This window comes from Penicillium verhagenii, assembly GCF_028828195.1.
Source record: "Penicillium verhagenii strain IBT 33310 chromosome Unknown utg000005l_segment0_segment0, whole genome shotgun sequence".
In the NCBI taxonomy this organism is placed as follows: Eukaryota; Fungi; Ascomycota; class Eurotiomycetes; order Eurotiales; family Aspergillaceae; genus Penicillium; species Penicillium verhagenii.
In genome coordinates, this window is record NW_026643169.1 from 3,526,332 (window position 1) to 3,548,073 (window position 21,742).

At 47.6% G+C, this 21,742-nt stretch overlaps 8 protein-coding genes across 8 annotated transcripts; 3 read left to right on the forward strand and 5 right to left on the reverse strand.

Annotated features, from left to right (window-relative positions):
• Positions 1-675: 675 nt before the first annotated feature.
• Positions 676-2,166, reverse strand: N7466_004833 (SMP-30/gluconolactonase/LRE family protein; the record flags this gene model as incomplete). Its single annotated transcript, XM_057164230.1, has 4 exons — positions 676-1,261; positions 1,453-1,602; positions 1,771-1,931; positions 2,134-2,166. 4 exons carry the CDS (start codon positions 2,164-2,166, stop codon positions 676-678), a joined length of 930 nt encoding a protein of 309 aa, XP_057022911.1.
• Positions 2,167-4,769: 2,603 nt separating this feature from the next.
• N7466_004834 (kinase-like protein) lies at positions 4,770-5,099 on the forward strand (the record flags this gene model as incomplete). Its single annotated transcript, XM_057164231.1, has 3 exons — positions 4,770-4,874; positions 4,926-5,033; positions 5,094-5,099. The coding sequence occupies 3 exons, from the start codon at positions 4,770-4,772 to the stop codon at positions 5,097-5,099; spliced, it is 219 nt and encodes a 72-aa protein (XP_057022912.1).
• Positions 5,100-8,120: 3,021 nt separating this feature from the next.
• N7466_004835 (aldehyde dehydrogenase family protein) lies at positions 8,121-9,760 on the reverse strand (the record flags this gene model as incomplete). The annotated part of the gene is made up of 3 exons (XM_057164232.1): positions 8,121-9,301; positions 9,369-9,568; positions 9,633-9,760. The coding sequence occupies 3 exons, from the start codon at positions 9,758-9,760 to the stop codon at positions 8,121-8,123; spliced, it is 1,509 nt and encodes a 502-aa protein (XP_057022913.1).
• Positions 9,761-10,349: 589 nt separating this feature from the next.
• On the reverse strand, positions 10,350-11,703 carry N7466_004836 (EVE domain-containing protein; the record flags this gene model as incomplete). The annotated part of the gene is made up of 6 exons (XM_057164233.1): positions 10,350-10,642; positions 10,704-10,820; positions 10,893-10,910; positions 10,961-11,221; positions 11,289-11,508; positions 11,602-11,703. The coding sequence occupies 6 exons, from the start codon at positions 11,701-11,703 to the stop codon at positions 10,350-10,352; spliced, it is 1,011 nt and encodes a 336-aa protein (XP_057022914.1).
• Positions 11,704-13,601: 1,898 nt separating this feature from the next.
• Positions 13,602-14,436, forward strand: N7466_004837 (peroxiredoxin; the record flags this gene model as incomplete). The annotated part of the gene is made up of 3 exons (XM_057164234.1): positions 13,602-13,621; positions 13,722-14,336; positions 14,403-14,436. The coding sequence occupies 3 exons, from the start codon at positions 13,602-13,604 to the stop codon at positions 14,434-14,436; spliced, it is 669 nt and encodes a 222-aa protein (XP_057022915.1).
• Positions 14,437-15,315: 879 nt separating this feature from the next.
• N7466_004838 (putative regulatory protein Ral2) lies at positions 15,316-17,997 on the forward strand (the record flags this gene model as incomplete). The annotated part of the gene is made up of 1 exon (XM_057164235.1): positions 15,316-17,997. One exon carries the CDS (start codon positions 15,316-15,318, stop codon positions 17,995-17,997), a length of 2,682 nt encoding a protein of 893 aa, XP_057022916.1.
• Positions 17,998-18,453: 456 nt separating this feature from the next.
• Positions 18,454-19,093, reverse strand: N7466_004839 (uncharacterized protein; the record flags this gene model as incomplete). The annotated part of the gene is made up of 3 exons (XM_057164236.1): positions 18,454-18,548; positions 18,641-18,705; positions 18,960-19,093. 3 exons carry the CDS (start codon positions 19,091-19,093, stop codon positions 18,454-18,456), a joined length of 294 nt encoding a protein of 97 aa, XP_057022917.1.
• Positions 19,094-19,759: 666 nt separating this feature from the next.
• On the reverse strand, positions 19,760-21,733 carry N7466_004840 (putative GPI-anchored cell surface glycoprotein; the record flags this gene model as incomplete). The annotated part of the gene is made up of 1 exon (XM_057164237.1): positions 19,760-21,733. The coding sequence occupies one exon, from the start codon at positions 21,731-21,733 to the stop codon at positions 19,760-19,762; it is 1,974 nt and encodes a 657-aa protein (XP_057022918.1).
• Positions 21,734-21,742: the final 9 nt, after the last annotated feature.

Consider the following 21,742-nt stretch of genomic DNA (forward strand, 5'->3'; position numbering starts at 1 on the left):
CTTGTTTTAGGCTGGTTTTCCCCTTGCGGCCTGCAGACCTCAATCCATGGGAATGACAACGAGCCGGTCCGTCATTTCGCCCGTTTGGTGATCGACGTATCCACTCCTTTTTCCAAGGTTTTGAACCGTAAAGTCAGTACGGGTCATTACACAATAACTTATTACCAGTTTGAAAGAAAAGTCAAAAAGGGGGGAATGGAGAAAGAAAGGAAGATCAGGCATGGAAGGGGGTGAAAATAGAACTCTGCAAGTATCGAAATTGAGTCCGCGGGCTAAAAGTGTCCGAGCGTGCAGGAGACGAAAAAAAAAAGTATAGACAATGGTAGAGCACAGCCTCACTGCTAATGTCACTGATCGGAAATAGAAAAGGTAACAAGGCAATTCAATGCGAGAAGGATGAAAAAAGGGGGGAAAAAATAAACAAGGAAAAGGTTTAGCTCCATCTGCATGGTCGATTGTTTTAGCTACATGTGAAGTATACAATTCCAAGCTACAGGTTACAGCTCGGTATGTCACCGCTCGTCGAGGAGTCACTTTTCCTGATCGCCCGTACATAATTTTCGGGGAAAAAAACAACGTACATAACAATAGTTCTCTCCACAATGTGGATCCTTCAACAAATCGAAAAACTTTGAGTGGAAAAAGAGGCTGCACATGTGCGGAGTTCATTTCCCCTTACTCGAACCGGAACTCATTCTTAGGTTTGCCCCGGACGCCAACGTCAACTCGGAACAGTCGGCCCCCATACCGCACAGATTGCGGCAATCGCTCATCATCACGAGTATCCTTGGCAGAGGTGATGAAAAGCTCGGTTCCCACAAAAGCGGGACATGTTGGATTCCGTGTGGGCAAATCGATCTGCCCGATGAGCTGACCGGTCGGTGAGATCCGAATCACTTTCCCGCCACCATAGATGGCGGACCAGATACAGCCCTCGACGTCCATGGCGAATCCATCCGGCTCGAGCGGCTCGCCAAGGTCATAGTGCACGCGTCGGTTACTGATGGCGCCCGTCGCGGCATCGAAATCAAATGCGAAGATCTTGCCTGTAGGTGAGTCTGTCAGGTACATGGTATCGTCGGCATGGTTCCAGCCTATGCCGTTCGGGATCGTCACTGGGGCTAGCATGCGGTGCAAGCTTAGGTCTGGGTCCAATCTAAAAAGGATTCCCTCGGGACCTGGGGCCTTAATCTTGGGGTCGTTCATGGCCCCCGCCCAGAAACGGCCGTGGCTATCAACTGCCCCATCGTTGAAGCGCATTCTAAATCGTGGGGATTGAGTAAGTCGGTGTGGACTGGTTTCATCATGATTTGCTCTTCGGGCTTCAATTTTAGGGGCGTTTTTTTGGTCTTGATTCTTGATTCTTGTTTTTTTTGGGGGGGGTTTTTCTTGTCCCCCCTTCCTTTCGGTATCGATTTCTTGATGCTGGGGAGGATTTTGTTTGCCACTTACATTTCCGCTTTCCCCGGTCCATCATCTTCGCCCCAAGCTTCGCGGATATAGGATAGTTTCCCGGTCGTTTGGTTCAGCCGGGCAAATCCAAGCTTGGCCCCGACTATCAGTTGATCGACCTCATCCGCATTAGCGATGTTGGCGGTGACACTAGGTTGTCAAAGTCCCGTCGTTAGTGTCTTGTTTTTGTCTTTTTTTTTCCCTTTCTTTTTTAAGTTTTATTTGGTTTTTCTCGTGTATTTGGTTTTGCCCACGGGAAACAGTGAATAGGCAAAAAAGTAAACAAAATCCCAAAGCAAAACGCAACAAGCCACCTACCCGATAGCCGCGGTTGTGTCAACCGTCTTGAGCGATTCTGGGCCTTTGTCCAGATCGAGACGATAAAGTTTATGGTCCCAGATATCCACAAAGCGAAACTCATTGTTGGCTACATCGTGGTAAGGGCCCTCGAGCAGCGTTCCCGCTATATCGATATAAGGCTAAGGCGGAAATCAGTAGGCTTGTTCGACGTCAATCTGTGATTGGTGCATGTTTGAGATTTCTTTTTTTTTTGATCTTTTGTCGGATCCGACACTTCATCACGTCTTGACCGACAGAAAATAAAGGAAAGAAGGGACCAATGATAAAAATGCACGGCCCAAATCCCGGGAAATTGCAGGGGAAATACGAAAATGGTCTGACCTCATTGACTGTCCATTTCTGAATTTCAGACATGTTGACCGGGCGTTTTTGGGTGAAATAATGGAAAAACAAAATTGAAAACAAAAATAATAGGATGGGGAAACAAGGCAAAGAGGGAAAAAGAGGGACCAAAGGCTTGACACCGCTATTTCGGCCTGAGAAGAGGTGTGGAGGCGTTCTACGGCCTAGTCACACAAGGTTAGTTTCAGTGACGGGGTAGAAGGAAGTCACTCCAGAGAGAAACAGAGGGGAAAAAAACCCCCTGTTCATGGAGGTGAGACAACGAACCTCAAATAAAAAATTCAAATACTTGCTGGCAGCGTCGATCGCGGGAAGCGTCCGACTAGTGATTGGGTATGAAAGTCACCAACTTGGCCAGGTATGACTTTTGAAGTTTGTAGGGAATCAAGGAGAACATTTGAAAGACTCAAGATTGCCAAGCCCCCGCCCCCCACAATCGGTTGACAACAGAAAAAAAAGGAAAAAGTGGGCACAGGTGGGCAGTGGGCAGTGGGCAAAGGCGGGTCCTGCCAGACATGGAACAGGACAAGATTAACCACATTTGCCGTGAAAGGTCTAAGGTTGTGGAGTCCACGTTGCAGTACACAACTTTGACGGTGACATGAACTATTGGAGTCAAATTCCCGCATTGCCTTTGCCTGCAGGGTAAAATAGTGAATCACATCGGATTTTCACATGAACTCTGCAAGGGTACTAAATGGCTTACAAGTACCGATATGTTGCGTTGATGTCCACATTATAATTTATATGCATTGCAATTCGAGGTCAAGTGACCAACTGGTGTATGTATCTACTGATGTATTGATCCATTCAATATTGACGAGCATCAATATAGATAGTACCTAGTACCTACACGAAAGTACTAGTAGACCATACTCGAACAGCCACCAGGGCAACATAGGGAATATTTGAAATTAATGTATGAGATTTACTACCAAATATATCAGCCCCTTTCTGGAATGTATACACAACTCATCCAGTGCCTATCACCTATCAAATCTAGGGACAAGTTTACCACCTTTCCTAAACTAGACCAAGTGGCTTCACATGACCAACTCTGCATGCATCTGCAAGAGATTCATGTAGGTGTGCGTTGGTACTCGGCGCTAAGCCATGGCGCGCCTCCAACCCAATTTTTCCTGCCTGACTCCGAACAACGAAAATAAATTGGGCATAAAAGCATCAGTATGAGAGAGTATGAGTAACAAATAGTAAATAAATGATAAATGATAAAAACTTTATACACATGTATGTCGTGCGGCATAAGAACCACAAATCATAGAACCACGAAACATTCCAATCCATGTACAAATGTTCTGTACTTTCTCCCTTATCTGCATGAATCCCATTCCAATATTGCCTGATCCACCTCGCTCTATCACAATTGCACCCGAGTCATGTCTAAGGGGAAGAAAATTCCAGTCAAATAAAGATAGTAATCAAAATACTCAAAACCAAAGAACTCTATCAACCAACTAGACCCAGAAATTAAAAACAAGGCTCCTACCGAGTATCGAATCCAAACTCACCACCTGGCACACGCACAAACCCACACGCATACGTCGCCCCCGAAATCTTGTCATCATACTCCTCCAATGAGAAACATTATCGCATCCAACTCGGCTTAATGTAAAACAACACCTATGCACCTCATCACTTCTCAGCACCTGCTTTGTCGGAAGGCTTTTTCAAATGTTTTGGTTTTTCATTTCTTTCGCTCAACTATACCTAGTAGGTAATGCTTATACACAAGTTGAAATGATGTCAGATCCCTTTCCGTCTATACATAACTCAAGTAGTTTGGCCGCATTTTATGTGCTGTAGCTTTCCATGTACCGCCGGCATGCAGCTATGCACTGTAGTCTGGAGACGGACGGCTTCTATATTCCTACTCCGGTATAGCACGAACTCTTCTTCCGGCATGATCGTGCAGGTTCGTGATGTGGGGACCCAGGAACGTGATTTGATATTTAGGATGGTAGGAGTGTTGGGCATCAATCAAAACTGAGTACAGCTAAATTGCGTCGTGATTTTTTTTTTCTCTTTCTTCCTGCGCTGTTATTTGTCATTGAGCCTGATCTTGAATCCTGTGATTTGGAGCAGGTGAAATCATGATGTGGGTGGCAGTGGCTTTCCAGGTTAAGACTGGTTCCTGGCCAAGCTAACTATAACACGAAATACATAAATGCAATTGATAAAAATACTACCTCGTACTGGCCCAAGGCTGCCATCAGGGGGGCTGAACGCTTCAAGATAAAACCTGCGAGTGATTGATTTTTTCGGGGACCCCTTTTTCAGTCACAAAGACAGATAATAAAGTCGATATTACGTATACGTAGATAACTAGTAACTATGTATAACTTCTTTATATATTAAATTCTTGAACTGTAAGAGTGCATCTGATCTCTCATCAATTGATGGTTTTTCTGTTGATTTCTATTTTTTGGGACCCCAGTATCAGTCATTTGCACGATTCCCTTAGATATTCTCACTTCATTCAGCTATAAAACAATATTCTTTCAATCAATTGATCTTGTCCTTCTGTCTTCCTGGCACCACGCTTCATGCTGCACATACGCGTCTTTTCTCTCAGGCTCGCATAAAGGGTCTTCATCATGGTTTTTCCTATCTCTGAGAAAATTCAAACCCTCCCGAGAACTTATAAGGAGGACCAAGGATATCAAGCAGATGATTCCGAGCCATGCGAGCGATCCCAGAACGTCATTTTTCACGCAGACGGCATAAAGTGACATGCGAAAGTGACATTCAAGGCTAAAATTGGTGTCACGGGAAGAGGTGGTCTCCTTAAAGGAAGAAAGAAGCTGGAGGCTCTCATCTGCCTCATCGACTTCCGCTCCATTCCTCTGCTCCCAGATACGGTAAGTGATATTGTGATCGAAAAAGCATGCTATAAAAACAAAGACAAAATCATCAATCAGGACTGAGCACAGATCTCGGATCCAAGAAGTCAAAAGATATGAAACGACCACGAATCGCTTTATCCAGAAATTACGATTTCTGACTTCTTTCGCAAAAGGTCTCCGAAAGGCAAAAAGTAATCATTCTTACAATTCGCAAAAGGATTCCGAGGATTACAGCCCCGAGGGAATTACAGGGAAATGATGTCAGTCTTAGAAAATAGTTACAATATCGAATCGCCTTAGATTCGATTATAAATAGTTTAACTAATTCTCCTCGAAAACAAATTCCCAAATTATTCAACCATTCAGCTCGTTTTTGAATCGAGAACTTCATGGTGAACATGGGTAAGTTTTCAATTTTGATGTCATTATGACGATCAGGGCTTTGGGATTTATCATCCGGAGTATCTGATGCGGATCGTGGCCTTAATGGGTTTTTCTTTTTCTGAGTCTCAACTTGATCTGATTGAATCTCTTGATCCTTGTTACCAACAGATACTGCTCCCGGATCCTCGTTCTCTACCATCGAATTCGAATAAGGCGTTCCCCTAAGACTATCCGGATTTGTCTCAGTTGCATAAGAACCATCCTTGTCCTCACGAATTGCTGGTTGATGATCATTTTTGTAATTTTCGAGTGATGCAGCCACTTGTGCACCTTCTTCTCTTTCAAGTCTTCGAACCCTTTCCAACATGTACTGGTATCGTTTCGTTGGTGTTTCGAGACGGTTTGCGTCCCTTTGTACTTCCAACTGAGTAATACGATGCACCAGTTGCTGATATGGGTCCTCAAAGGGAGGGGGTAGATCCTCAGTCCGAATAGGAGAATCCACCGGAGTATTTGCATCCGAATTAGAGATTCGGATATTTCGTGAAGAGGGAAGGATATCCTCTTCCAGTGATGTTTCGGGTACGTTTCGGTTTTCCCCTTCAGTTTCTTGTATTTCTTCAGAGTGTCGAGTAGAGCTCCGAGTATTAACCATTGTTCTTTTCGGGTTTGTCTCATTTCAATGTTGGTTGATTCTCATCAAAAGCAGGATTTGTTGTTTGATTGGGAATAGTAGTATCAGGGTCCTTGCACATGTGTGAATGTTGTGCCCAACATTGAAGATTTTCTTTACATATATTGCTCCAGTCATGCAACTTCTTCTTTTTCCAGTCTATGTACTCTTGCCAACATATGTTCATACATATGTATCGTTTCTACAATACAACAGAATGCCCCACTAGTACTATATACTATCTAAAATAAAGACTCAGGTATACCAATCTCGAATAATCTTTTTCTAGTTGCAATGAGCGGGCGAGATGAAAAATTCATTTACAAGACAGCGGAGCATTCCTTCTACGAACAACGCTACACGGCTGTTTTCCAAATAGAGCTCTGCAACATCGTGCTGCTTCATTAATGGCTGCCGCTGTTCCTTTTCCATCGCGGCCATTGATTGCATACTTGAGAGTCCCACCGGGGTAGTACTATAACACCATCCCAAGAATAGCATTCACACCTTCGCTCGACGGTTCCGTTTTGAATGGGTTTGGTGATTTCAAATGTTCATCACAGCTACCAACTGAAATATATTCCTGGAAGACTTGGCCTTACCAGCTGGCACGTGCTTTGCTGATATCACACGATTAATCTGTTAATCACATGGATATCAATTATATCTAGGAATGTCGTTATTGATCGACGCAGCTGATGAGGCAGTTTTCATTGATATTCAAAGGAGTGGGATATACATATGAGAATTTGGCACCAGAATTCCGAAACGACTTTCCGCCCTTCGAATTGCCATTCGATCAGAGATGTCAAAACGACTTTCAGGTATTTGGGAAATTGCTCACATGCATAGAGCTGGCTTCGATTGAAGATGACTTTGAATGGAGTATCCGGGACAATCATTCGAAATATTGGCGAACATTCAAAAGGATTATCGCGCGAAGAACGTGCAGATCGACTTGACATATCCGAAGCTATCCGAGTGCTTTCAAGAGACTAATAGGCGGCTATCCAATTATGCTCCTCTTTTCTAATATCCCTGATGATAATTTATACACCGCAAACCCTCGTTTCTTTCGGAATACTGGTGCTATTTCTGTCAAAACATCCAGGCACCGGATACTCGCCACACTTCATTAATGGATGAGGGACCGATCACCACATATGCACTGGTGGTTCATTGACATTCAGAGAATTCTAACAGAAATTCCAATGTCTCATTCTTTATACTAACCTCTTGGTAGATAAGATCCATGGATAATACTTGGAAATCAAAAGATCTTCCTTGACCACTTACTGACATACTCTCTTCACTCATGAGGAATACGTCCAGGGGAGCTATGTAAGTACCTTTGAACCCCTTCGTAAATTACTTCTGTACAGTGTCATCGTCCAGATGTCGAGATTCAATGTTGATCAGAACCTTCAATGTTAGTATATCTCACCTTGAAACATTTGCAATATCAGAGGCGGAATAATTAAATGAGAATAAACAAATTGATCCCGAGGTCCAAACCCCGTTATTACTATGTATACATAGTACCGTTTTCAAAACGATAATTAACAAATTATAAAACCAATAGATCGGAGGGAATTTATTGTGAGCAAAAAACTACATGGAGTTAAAAATTCAAATCAAAAAAAGGATGAGCGACGCAGGGATCGAACCTGCAATCTCTTGTGAATTCGCAACCGAAAACAAGCGCCTTACCATTAGGCCAGCCGCCCTTGTATGAAAATATTTACCCGGCTTGGCATGATATAGAGTTACATATTCGACCAAATAAGGCAACTATGATGCAATAGTTAAGTGATATTTGTTCCGTGGTGATTATGAATGCGCATTTCTTCTTGTATATATATTAGTTACAATTTTTCATCAGAAACTACCTAGGTACTAGTAGTACTGGCCCTCTCTGGAGAAAGAATTATAGTTTTTGTGTGAGACATCGGAGAGAGGAGTTGGCTAATCATCAAGCATATATTTGTCATTTAGTTACAAGAAAAAATAAAGTTGTAAGCTTTGAACGTCTCCCGTCTAAGTGTTTACAGCCGGCAGCCCATGTTAACATGAACAGCCTTGACCTGTGAGTAAGCCTCAAGACCAGCCTCGCCAAGCTCACGACCAATGCCACTCTGCTTGGCACCACCGAATGGCACGCGGAAGTCACTGTCATTGCTGCTGTTGATCCAAACCATACCGGCCTCAATCTCGGAGGCAGTGCGGTGGGCACGCTCAATGTCCTTGGTGAACAGAGCAGCGCCGAGACCGTAGGTGGTATCGTTGGCGCGAGTGATGGCCTCCTCTTCGGTGACGAAGCTGGAGATCACGACGAAGGGACCGAACACCTCCTCGCGGTAGATGCGCATGTTATCAGTTACGTTGGTGAAGATGGTCGGGGCAATGTAGAAGCCACGGCCATCACCAACATTCTTATAAGGCTCGCCGCCAGCGGCGAGGGTAGCACCCTCGGCCTTGCCTGCCTCGATGTAGGACAGCACACGGTCATACTGGGCCTTGGTGACTTGAGGACCTTGGAAGGTCTCGTCGGCGAATGGGTCGCCGACCTTGCTGGTGGAGGCTGTGGCCTCCTTAAAGAGGGAGATGAACTTCTCGTACACAGAGTCGTGGACCAAGATACGGGAGGTGGAAGTGCAGACCTGGCCCTGGTTATACATGATACCGATGTGTGCCCACTTAGCGGCCTGCTCGAGATCTGCGTCCTCAAACACAATCAGTGGGGACTTGCCACCGGTCTCCAGAGTAATGTTCTTGAGGGTGCCAGCAGCCATCTTCATGATCTCACGACCAGTAGCGGTTGATCCGGTGAAAGCCACCTTATCAACGTCAGTGTGCTTCACCAACGCAGCACCGGCCACACGACCATGGCCGTTAATGATGTTAATGACACCAGGAGGGAAACCAGCCTCCTTGACCAGACCAGCCAGGTAGAGAATACTGAGAGGGGTCTGCTCGGCAGCCTTCATAACAATGGTGTTACCACAAGCAAGGGCAGGGCCCAGCTTCCACGCGGCCATGGCCAGAGGGAAGTTCCAGGGGATAATCTGGCCCACAACACCGATGGGTTGGCGTAGGGTGTAGGCGAACTTTTGAGGGGTGGTGGGGATGGTCTGACCGGTGACCTTATCGGCCCAGCCGGCATAGTAGCGAAGGGAGGAAAGGACCTCACCAAGATCATCGTTCAAAGACACAGAGTAAGGTTTGCCTGTTTTTGGTATTTAGTCAGTTGAAATTTCCTTTGATGTTGAAGAATAAGCTGATGGGCTACTAACCGTTATCCCAGGTCTCAATAGTGGCGAGGGTCTCCCGGTGCTGCTCAATCAAGTCGGCGAACTTCATCATCAATTCACCACGCTCTGTAGCAGACAGTCCCTTCCAGGACGGGTCCTTCAGGGCCTTGCGTGCAGCCTTGACAGCAATATCAACATCCTCCTCACCAGCGGCATAAACGGAAGCGATCTCGGTCTCGTTACTGGGATAGTCAGTCAGTAATCCCGAAGATAAAGTATAGTAGCAAAGTCAAGATAATAACATACGAAGGGTTAATGGAAGCGATCTTCTCGCCTGACTTGGATGCCACAAATTCATTGTTAATGAAGAGACCAATAGGCTGGGCATAAGTGCGCCCATTGGGGGCAGTCAATTGCACGGTAACGTCAGACATGGTAGCGGTATAGAAGCGGCAAGGTATATTAGAGCGAAGTGCAGATAGAGAGATACACCGCAACGGCCGGAGGGTAAAGGCACGAGCAAGCATTGGAGGGGGGAAATGTTAAGACCTTAAGAGGGAACCTTGGACACATGAGTTGAGTCCCCGCTCCGATAACGATAACGCGGTCTCCACCGGGTCGGGTGCACTTACTCTTCACGGGCAACCGCTGGAGCTCTCGATCGATTGGCCCCGTTTATTGACGCTGGTTGGCTGCGCTCGCCGCTGTGAGGTTGGTCCCCTCTTTTTACCATTTGAGGGGCCGAGGGACCCCAGGTCCATTATCATGGATGGGACATGATACTCATGTAGGGGAATTTAGTCCCAACGGCTATCTGCATATCTCTACTTTAAATCCCCGGGGATCGACAGTCAATCACGGTTTTTAAAAAATTGATTTATGCTGTACCACTGCATAAAAAGAACTGAAGAAAAGAATCTGAAAATACATTTAAGACCAAACGCAACGCTTAAGTAAACCATGTCAGATGAGTGGTACATGTACCAAAGTCCCGCTAGTATCAAGCTGCCGCTAGTATCAAGCTTATTCGCTTTCATCCGCAAACTCCGTCTTGAGAAGCTGCTCTGGGTCCTCGCCCGCCAACTCCAGAATGTATCTCCATTGAGCTGGGGTAACTTGAGACACACTGAGACGTGATTGCTTGAGGGTCTGCAGATTCTCCAGCGCTTTTCCAGGCTGGGAATGGGCCTTCAAATCATCCAGAGTGACTTGCTTCTTGAGCTTGCATCGGAACTCAACATGTACGACGACCCATTTGGGGTTTTCACGTGTAGCCTTGGAATCATAGTAAGGGTGCTCGGGATCAAATGCGGATTCTGCGACAAAGTTAATTAGAGAGACTTCAGCGGGGTAGGGGGCTTCTTTGAAGGATCGAACCATCAACTGAGTGTTCCTGCACAATCTCCATGACTCCCACCACTCCAGGGGTTTTGCAGTTGGAGTGATAGAAAAACGCGTAGTCTCCCTTCTTCATATTGCGCATGACATTCCTGGCTGTTGCGTTGTATGTAAGTTGAATCGTTCTCAAAGCGTGTCTGTACTAGTTATTCTCCAATCAATTCTTACCGACAGCATTGCGAACACCTACTTCAAACGTTAGAAATATTCATTTTCTGAAACTGAGAAGATCATACCATCCCATGCCTCCGGCTTATCCGCGGCGGCCAAGTCATCAATGGAGAACTTGACATCCTTTCCCTTTTCAATACGCGAATCAGGCTCAGCCTTCATCAACCAGTAGGAACGACCATCATCTTTCTTAGAAACCTGTGAGCTCTTGGGCTGGGGTGTCGATTCTGGCTCATCAGCGCCATTAGCAGGCAGACTCTTGCGTGGCCTACCCCGACCGTCCTTCTTTTTCGGGGTTGTTGTTGCCGATTTCGGCGTCTCGAGGCCTAGAGAATAAAGGTTTAGAAACAAGTTCCCGACATTACCAGACATATGGTGTCGGCGGAAAGATACCTGGTTCCTTGCGAGGACGTCCGCGCGCTCTCTTGGGTCCATCGTCTACCGCTGCCTCTTTCTTCGCAGCAGCGGCAGCCATATCTGCTTCCGTGAGGATCTTCTTAGGACGTCCGCGACCGCGCTTAGGGCCATCGGATTCTGGCTTGACGGGGGTAGAACCGACGGGGTACTTGCGTGGGCGACCGCGCTTCCTCTTGTCACCTGTCTGGGGGGTTTCCTTTATGGTCAATGCATTATCACTATGGACCGAAAGTGGATAAGTGGTCTAGGTGAATCTTGGCGATCAGCTTCTGGTGGCTCTGTAACTTACAGCGGAAACAATCTGGCCCTCCATATCGGAGACAATTTCACCCTCGGCGTCTGAAGCAGAGTCATGCACTTGCTTAGATGGGGTTTCAACGTTTTCGGACATTTTGGTTGGATGTTCTGGTGTTTGCTTGAAAGGCGCGTAGTTTTGAGGTTCTGAGACTGCAGTGCTCTTCGCAGTTAAGGGGTAGAGAATTGGCAGATTTTTCTTTGCGGAAAACCCAATTTCTCAAAACTTGCCCGTTGTAATCGGCTCGAGAGGCAAGATTTGTACGAACGTGATAAAGTAATGGCGCGAGGAAATGGAATGTAATGTTTCATTCAAGACGAAAGCTTTTATTTTCTCGAGCTCGACGCGACGTGACAGTGGGTCCCCCGGACGGCTTACTCACGTGACATGCGCGCTTGATCGACGGATCTCCAGCAAGTCAAGTGGGGGAAAATACCTCCGAATTGGAATATCCACGTTACTTTCTTCCCAAGTTTCTTGTTGATAGGATTTGGTCTTGTTTACTCTAAGGCTTCGAATCAAATCACTTGAGGCTTACTTTCCCAAAATTTCTAACATTTTCAAATATTCCAAGGTTACTAACTTCGGGTGTAATACATTCAAAACGTTCAAATATTACAATGTTGAACTTTGATTGCATGGATTCACTTCCAAGCTTGACTTGACCGAGCTGAATTCTCTTTTAGCTACCTAGCAAGGTGGACGTGAGATCACCCGTGAACTATTTTACTATTTAATATGGTGGAACACTCACGCTAACTGGACATTTGACGGTTGTTTAGCATTCTTTTAAATATTTGAATCCGTCGATTTTTCAAACTTTCGGTTTTGCTTTTTATCCAAGTTGACTATGGAGAGGGGTGGCTACACTAGTAGAATGGAGAATTGGAGGTTGCCCCCAGGTGCCATATTAGCCTCCATTTGATTTCAATTATTGTCCGGACTCCGATGACTATGAAATCTCTTTTCAAGGTTGAAGTGAAAAAAACAAAAAAAAAAAAACAATACATGGTAGAAATTAGGAAACCTATTTTGAAGGTAATTCTTTTTGAAAGCAGAAAAGAAAGCAGGCAATTCATTAACAACCTTGGAATCCATCAATGGGTCTTGACTAGTAAGATCCAAGGGAAATGATCAATGAATGTTCTATGTATAGAGGAATCAACCGTCTTCAACCGATAATACATTTGATTCGTCGAATTAATGGATGTCTCTAGTCTAGAACCTTGCAATGCGAACCTCCCTGCATGGTTATTTGGGGCAACAAAAGTAGGTTATGAGTATACTCGGAAAGACTCCATAGAAGCAAGGAAACATGTCGAAGGTTGGCCCCACTTGGTGGGTCTCATCCCACTTGAACATGAACGGGCCCGAATCCGGAGGTCGACCAAGATCCAGCCAATTGGTTTAGCTGGAGCTCTCCCTGAATCTGCGACTTCGGGGATCGACCATGTGCTGGTGGCTTTTTGGGATTATCAATGTCGACAAAGAGTGAGTATGGAATTGCGCCATCCCGTCGAGTCTCTATTGGCTCCATAGCGGAGTGATTATCGGCCGACTCGACATGGAGGGTAGCTCGGCCGACAGCATCAAGAGGAATAAATGCGATGGTGATATTTTGATAGACTGTATTTTTTTGGAAAAGAAATCAAATATCTAGCAAGATTTAGGGAGAATAGTAAAAGTATGAAAAAGAAGGGGAAAGAACCTGGGGAAGGGAATAGTAACAAAATGCAGTGGTACCTTGGGAGGTTCATGAATGGCATCAGGAACACTAAACAGCCCACTTGCATTTCCACCAATGAGAGGGTCATTTTGTCCAGGGCGGTCAGCAATTGCGTGATAGACAACAAGCCGGATGAGGTAACTCGATCAAATGCATCGCAAAGCAAGAGGGGCAAGCTCCGGTATTTGAACCTAGTTCTTCCCCCCCAATTTCTAAACTTCCTTCTCCTGAAAAATATCCCGCAATATCAATCCTTCTCACTATCACAATGGCTGAACAACGTGCTCCGTATGTTATACCTGTTACTTCTAGCCCTATCATCTATACAAGATGTACTACCTCAATGGGCATTTCCCCTAGAGTTTATTGGCTAACCATCTATATGTAGCCTCCGTCTGGGCTCCGTCGCCCCTAACTTCGACTCCGAGACCTCCACTGGCCCCATTAACTTCCACGAGTTCCTCGGTGGCAAGTGGACCATCCTCTTCTCTCACCCCGATGACTTCACCCCCATCTGCACCACCGAGCTCGGTGCCTTTGCCAAGCTTGAGCCCGAGTTCACCCAGCGTGGAGTTCAGCTCATTGGTCTGAGTGCCAACCACGTTGAGTCTCACCACCGCTGGATCAAGGACATCGATGAGGTCTCCGGCTCCCAGCTCAAGTTCCCCATCATTTCCGACCCTGAGCGCAAGGTCGCCTACCTGTACGACATGGTTGACTTCCAAGATACCACCAATGTTGACTCCAAGGGTATGGCCCTGACCATTCGTTCCGTCTTCATCATCGACCCTGCCAAGAAGATCCGTCTGATCATGACCTACCCCGCCTCCACTGGTCGCAACACCGCCGAGGTCCTCCGTGTCATTGATGCTCTCCAGACCACCGACAAGCACGGTGTTACCTGCCCCATCAACTGGCTCCCCGGTGATGATGTTGTCATCCCTCCTCCCGTCTCTACTGCCGATGCCAAGGCTAAGTTTGGTGAGATCCGTGAGGTCAAGCCGTAAGTCATCCTGCATAGATTCTTGTGACACCTTGGGGAACTTGATTTCTAACTATTATATTACAGTTACCTCCGCTTCACCAAGGACCCTTCCAACTAGAGAACGGGCTTTACGATGTAACGTGACTTAAAAGATTTAGGTGATTTGGCCGATAAAAGCCTACTTGATACCAATATGAAATGCCTTATCCTGCCAGAAAATTGTCAATCTTATACCTGTAAAATATTTTCGGGATGTGCAGTAATCTGGGAGTAGATGTCTCACTGAGGTAAAAGTGACTTTAGCCTGATATGACTGGACTATGACAGAGTTTGTGTAAGACTGTACAACCATACATAATTCACGTGGAATCTTCCAAGGTTTCTATCTACTGACATAGTACGAGAACTGCGTTAGTATTTAATCCACTATAAAAAGATATATTGTTATATAAAAGAATGATTCCCCTAATCTACTCATTTCTCTATGAATTCAATGTTTGTATCTCAGGATCGGCCCTTTTGCCAAAACTGTAGATAGCGCGGTCGCATCCGCCCCAAACCCGAAGCGTTGGTTGAGACCGCCTTTTTTTTGTGCCGATCCAACGTCCACTTGTCTGACACTTTGATCTCTCTCCACTCGTTTTTGGTCGACAAGGCACATCGGCGAGAAAATTTCCGGCGCTCGAATCCTGGTCCTCCCCGTACCAAAAACCCGCCTACCTTGACGCGGCGGGGAAAACCCACCCCCTGGTCCAAATCCATCCCCCACAGGGCCACAATTCGAGCCGCAACCCTCCCTGCGATCAGCGCCCAGCAGCATATTGCGATCGTTACACACCTCAAATCGAGCCGCCATTCGTCTTATATAAACCGTCTGCCCTTGACGGAATCACGCCGAGAAAAAAAAAGGGGGGGGGGACTAATATATCATACTATTTATATTTCTTTGGACTCCTCTTGAGTGCGTTTGGAGTTGTGACCAACCATCTCGCACACAATGATGTCCAGGAGCCAGTCAAGTTTGGGCGGCTTCTTAGATGCAGGTCAAGAACCGACTGCCACAGGCGGTGTTTCTCCGTCGTTCAACCAACAACCCTCGTCCGGACCGATCAACCTATCCGGGTTAGTGTGCAATGTGCGCCGAACAACCGGCAAGGAGCCTCACCCCCTGGTCGGGGCTACCACCACAATTTTGGGCGACAAACTATACGTTTTTGGAGGCCGGATCCTCTCGCGCAGTCGTCCCAAGTTGACCGCAGACCTATACGAACTGGATTTGATCCGGCGGCACTGGAGCAAAGTCGAAGCGACAGGAGACATCCCTCCCCCGCGCTACTTCCACAGTGTATGTGCTCTAGGAGATAACAAGTTAGTTGCATATGGTGGTATGTCGCCAGCTCCCAGTGCTCCCAAGGATGCTTCAAACCCCGGCACGTCTGGTGCGGAGACACAGTCGGAGGTAGTTGTTATGTCAGATATCCACATTTTCGATGTCCCATCGCGAACATGGACACGAGTTGCGTCGCACGAGTCACCGCAAGGACGATACGCACACTGCGCCACTATCCTGCCTTCAAGCGCCAGTTTCACTTCGGCTCGTGCACCGCTGTCAGCTCTCCACCACAACCCCGAATCCTCTACACCCCACCAAGGTTCGATCGGGGTGGATATTGATGGTTTTGGTGGCGCTGAAATGGTAGTTGTTGGTGGTCAAGACAGCTCAAACCATTACATTGAGCAAACTAGTGTTTTCAATCTTCGCAGTCTCAAATGGACTAATACCAGTCCTCTCGGTCGCAGCTGCGGTGCATACCGTAGTGTCGTCGCGCCCCTGGTGGGTATGGACGTCTCCGAAATTGGGTCTGCTTCCCCTGATCGAGATAATCATGAGCCGATTGAGGAATCAGAATCACCAGGATGCCCCATGCTGATTTATTCCAATTACAACTTCCTCGATGTTAAGTTGGAGCTGCAAGTGCGCTTGCCGGACGGGCGCCTTGTTGAACGACCGATGCAGAGTCAAGCATCCCCACCAGGGCTGCGCTTCCCCAATGGTGGTATTATCAACGGTCATTTCGTCGTCAGTGGTACTTACCTGACTTCCTCAAAACAAGAATACGCTCTGTGGGCTCTTGACTTGAAGACTCTGACCTGGGGACGTATTGACGCTGGTGGATCGGTATTTGGTCATGGCAGCTGGAATCGTGGTATTCTTTGGCCACGCCGCAGCTCGTTTGTGATTCTTGGACACCGCAAGCGTAGCTTGGTCGATGATTACAATCATCGCCGAATCAATTTCTCTCATATCTGTCTGGTTGAGCTCGAAGCATTTGGTCTGTACAACAACCCCTCTCGCACGTCTTCGACATCGGGATACAAATCATACAGCTCACCTTCGGTGCCAGCTTCTTTGCAGCAGAAGCTGTCGCAACTGACAACTGGTGGACGACCGCTATCAGCCGCAGCCGATGAGCTAGGGAAGCTGGCGCTTTCACTGCACGAGATGTCCGACATGGAGCTGCAAGCTGTCGGAGGGGAGCGCATTCCCGTGAACTCCCGTCTTTTGTCTAGACGGTGGGGACCTTATTTCATCCAGCTTCTGCGTGAATCGTCCGAAGGAGGAATCGCAGATGGTGGGACTCTTCGCCCTGCCCAAATCCACCCAAGTCGCAACTCCAGTATTACCATCACTCCATCTATTGGCCAAAATAGTCTTTACTCCAATGCAACAACCCTGGTCAACCCTTCCGCCCCGTCCAAAGCACTCCTTGAAAACCTGGAAGCCCCCTCTGCTCATGGCCTCGCCCCGACTGCCCGACCCCGTGTGCTTTATCTCCCTCACACCGTCCTTACGCTCCAGGTACTCGTTCAGTATCTTTATACCTCCGCTCTTCCCCCTCCCGGCTCTTCCTTGTGCACACCACAGATCCTCTGCTCTCTTCTTCAACTTGCTCGGCCTTATCAGGTAAATGGTCTTCTTGAAGCCACTGTCGAGCGGTTGCACCAAGTCCTTGATGGCCGCAATGCTGCGGCGGTATTCAACGCAGCAGCAATGGCAGCAGGTGGCGGCCGAGGTACCGGCTTCACCGGCGGCCTAGGCGGTACGCTGGAAGCCCTGAATGGCTCGCAGTTCGGGAATGGCTCCATGCACAATGTTTCGGAGGGCACAAATTCCCATGACAGTGGTTTAATGACGTCCGACTCCTCTGACACAGAGCATGGCGCCATGCCTCCCTCCGCCGCCAGCAGCACGGGTGATCTTACCAACTACACGCGTGGCATCCCATCTCTCCGCATTGACACCAATCTACGTGGCCGGCAGCACCACAGCGCTCGCCGTGAACGCGAAGATTCTATAAGCACCGCAAGCACTGCCACCTCAGCTTCTAGCTTCAGCCACTCCGACTCAGAGTTCGTTAGCGATACTGAAAGCCGCTCACAATCTCGCGCTCACCAGCGCCGTGGCACGGATGCCAGCCGCCCATCCCGCGAGATTTGGACCGGTGATTTATCCAGCGTTATTGGTCTGCAGAAACGTGGGTTGCGTGGCTTAATGGAGGGTCGCCGCATGCGCGAGCGAAGTGTGAAGCCTCCCAGCGTGAGTAGTGGCTCGACTTCTGTGCCTCAATCAGCAGGCTCAGGAGAACACCACTTCCACATGCAGGGTGTGGCTGGCTAAATACCCTGCCCCTTTCTTTTTTCTATATCATGCTAGACTTGGACAGATGGTGGACATGACACCAAACCTACTACATATCGTGAAACAAAATACTTCTCCGCCGTGCTTCATGATTGAAATTCGGGTTATAAATATGTCTTTCTTTCTTTTCACCCCAGCAGGCTGATGAGGTGGTGAGATTCTTTTCAATATATGAGCAAATATTGTTCTTTTCTGGTCATCAAAATAAAACAGGAACGATCGTTATGCATTTCAAATTCATTAAAGGTTTCTTCAACTGTTACGTCCATTCATTCATACTTACCTTGGTACTAGGCATGCCCACATGTGTAGCTGTAAATCCCGATAGTAAATGGTCAAATTGAATCAATGCAATGCAATGCAATGGTGAGTTTTCATTGGATCTTAAGCGCTTAATGTACAAAGTAGACCTCAAAAAGGGAATCCGCGCGGGCTTCAGGAGCGGGATACAGGAGACTCGGAGCTGGAAGAGGACTCTTCCTGCTGCTTCTTCGGGGGCGCAAAGTGTTTCTGGCTTTTGTCACCATAAACTAGAAGATACGAGTCACGTTAGCAAGCTAAGAACGTACTGAACCAACTATAACAGTTGTAATGAGATATCTCCAGCATTAGGAAGACTCACCCCGCTCATAAAGAATATAAGAGGTATACATAAGAAACGGCAAAGCAACAATAGTCGATGTCCATCTACCGAAAAAATCAGTAAGCGCAAATCTGAACATCCGGTAAACACGAAATTTCTTTTTTGCAGAACGCAAGTGACTGCGAAACTGAGTGGATTGTGTAGCAAACAGAATCGGGGCACAGGACGTCATCGACCAGAATGCAATCCGGTGCAGGCCAAAACCGGCACAACCAGATGACACCATCGTCACTGGAGGATATCTGGAATAAAATGGAAGAAAGGAATGTGATGAGAGAGCATTAATTCAGGTACACACCTCCGCGCAGCAACCTTATACTCCTTTGTCGACCGAATATCCGGGTGTCCCTTGAGAGACGGGCTCGGACGCTGTGGGCGGGGAGCAGGGGTTGGTTGACCCGGACGGAATTGCTCGGATGGATACACGGGCATTTTGGTTTGAGAATTTGTTTAGATGGAAATAGGAGGTTGGGGTTCTGTATATTCTTTTAGGGAGGAGAGGATGGAGTAGGAAATTGGATGAGGAATTTGGAGAGTTGATGCCTGAGGCAGTAATATTATGTTTTGCAGCGAGAAAGTTGGACGACCAAGAGTTATCATTATGCCAGTGTATTGCACCTTAAGAAGGTGATGATACTAGTATCAAGGGAAATGAGAAGATTGGTAAGCTAAGTGCAATTGAGTAACTATTGGTTGCATAGTAACTACTACTAGTCTTGGTATTTTGACCGAGACTAGTATGCATTTCAATCAGCTCTTTATAGGGGTTTAAAAGAGCCTTTATGTACAAACTGAAAGAAATCCGATAAGAAATCAGGAACGAAGGTAATAATATACTCAAGTCAGAACACTATTAGAGTGTTTTTGGAAAGATTTGATTAACGCCGAGATAGTGCTCAAAACAGAACGCTTTGTGATCATCGCTAATTGTGCAACATAAAAAAGAGAATTTCAAAGTCACCACACAAACGAGGTGCTTCTCTGGCCTTCAGGCCTTAGTAGTTCGGTATTCCAGTATTCCACCCGTAAGCCGAGCTCTCAACCAACTCCAAGTGCTGGCTGTAGCCCCAACCTCCATCTATCTCCATGTCCCGAACTTCAACCGCGGGACCGACTGCCACGACCACGGCCACCACCACCACGATTTCCCCGACCTCCACCACGACCGCGAGGAGTTTCCTTCCGCTTCGGCGACTCCGCACTTTCACCCTTGGTTTTAGAGGCTGGCACGGGCTTCGGCGTCGTAACTGCCTTGCGTTTTCCACCCTTCTGCATAGCGGGTTCCACATCAGAACCAGCAAGACAAGCACGCTTCGCAGCAGCAGTGTCATCCAGCGCCGGCTCATCTGTAGTATCGGCAGCTCGCTTTTTCCCCTTGCTGGGAGTTTTGACCTCCTTCTTGGGCTTTGGCTTGGGGATCACCTCCTCCTCAGCATTTGACTTGTCCATGCCGTTTGTCTTCCCTTCAGGTCGAGGGGCAGTAAGCACGAGACGGATAGGCCGGAACGGAGGATCCGGGGACCCGTCCTTATCAGTCTCGGTATCGTCGCGGGTAAGACCGTTGTCGATGGTATTTTTAGCGGCTGACTTGGCGGAACGGGGGAGAGATTTCTTGGCCGGAGGTGCGGCGTTGCTGGGAGGTGCCGGTAACGAGGCACGTGCTCGCTTCGTCTTTGGTCCTGCCGTTTCGGCAGCGGAAATCGCTTTGTCACCCCATGGTAGTTGACTTTGGCGCTTGGCAGCTCGGGGCTTTCGGGGTTCTGTTGGAGGCGGAATTGCCCTCTGGCGAGCCTCACCGCGTACCTGGGCCAATGCTAACTCCTCAGTCACATCTTCGGGCAGAAAACGAGAGACCAAGGGAATATTGCGATCGCCCATCAATGGCGGAAAACCAAAGTTGATGTCGTTCTGAGTCTGTTTTGCCGAGCGAGAGCGAACAGGCGGATGAGGCAGTTTTTTGTCATTGTAGGTCTGAGGGGGCCAGTAGGGGACGTAACCGTCGGGGGACAAAATGATCGCCTCACCATGGCGATTTGTGCAGCCGACCAGGAGCCAGCCACTTTCATCCAGTGTCGGCTCATCCTGCAGTCTGTACTGTAGAATGCTTCCGGCGTCGGTTTCACTGTCATACAGGTTGGGCTGGTCCTCATCAACAGGGGAGTCCTCACGAGTGCGCTGCAAACCCTCCTTTGCCTGGAAATATCCAAAGCGAGCGTTGGCTAGCTCCCACTCGGGATCGGAGGGAAGCTGAAATTCGGCACTCAGTGCTATAACGGTGACATCATAAAGCTTTTGTCCCGCGGCTTCAATGCTGAGATCAATGCGGGTGAGGGGAGCCTTCTGTTGCTTCAAGGTCTTTTTCCCCTTTGCTTTGCTCTTGCCCTTGAGAGCCTTGTTATTGACGGCATTGGCGATGGACTTGAGTGGTTCATTGACTTTGTTCCTCTCGTTTTTCTGAGCGGCTTCGTTATTGGGTGCTTGGGTGGTTTTCTTGCGAGCATCCTTTTTGAATGCCATAGCTTCAATTGCGCGCGATGTTGGCTTGCGGAGGCGAGAGGAAAGTCGAGTGCCTTTGGAAGAGGCAGCGCTGGGAGATGGGGGAGCCTGTGTTTCGTCGGTACCGCCCATGTATTGGTCGTAAGTCCAGCCAGTAGATCCAATACCCTCAGAGGCGTCCGGGTCGGATGCCAAGTTTTGAGGGGTTGAAAGAGCCGCAGTCGAGCGTCGAGTTTTTCGGCTACTTTGATCTTGACTGGATGGTTTGGGAGTTTCTACCAACGGAGTGTAAACGTTGGACAGTCGAGACGGACGAGCTTGAAACGTGCGACGATTTGTTGAAGGTAGATCAGGAGTGGGATTATTTGGAGGAGAACTTTGAGTGGGGGTTTTGGGATTGTAATAGCGAAATGTGACTATGTTTTCTGAGGGGTGGTCGGTGGACGATAAGCTCAAAGGTTTGGACGGAAGATCGCTCTCATTTTTAGTCTTAGAAGGAGGGGGCACTCGTGAGGAGCGACGCGACGGGGTGAATGTCGCAGCACGCATTGTGTTGCGTGCTTTTTTGGGAGGCATACTGGATGA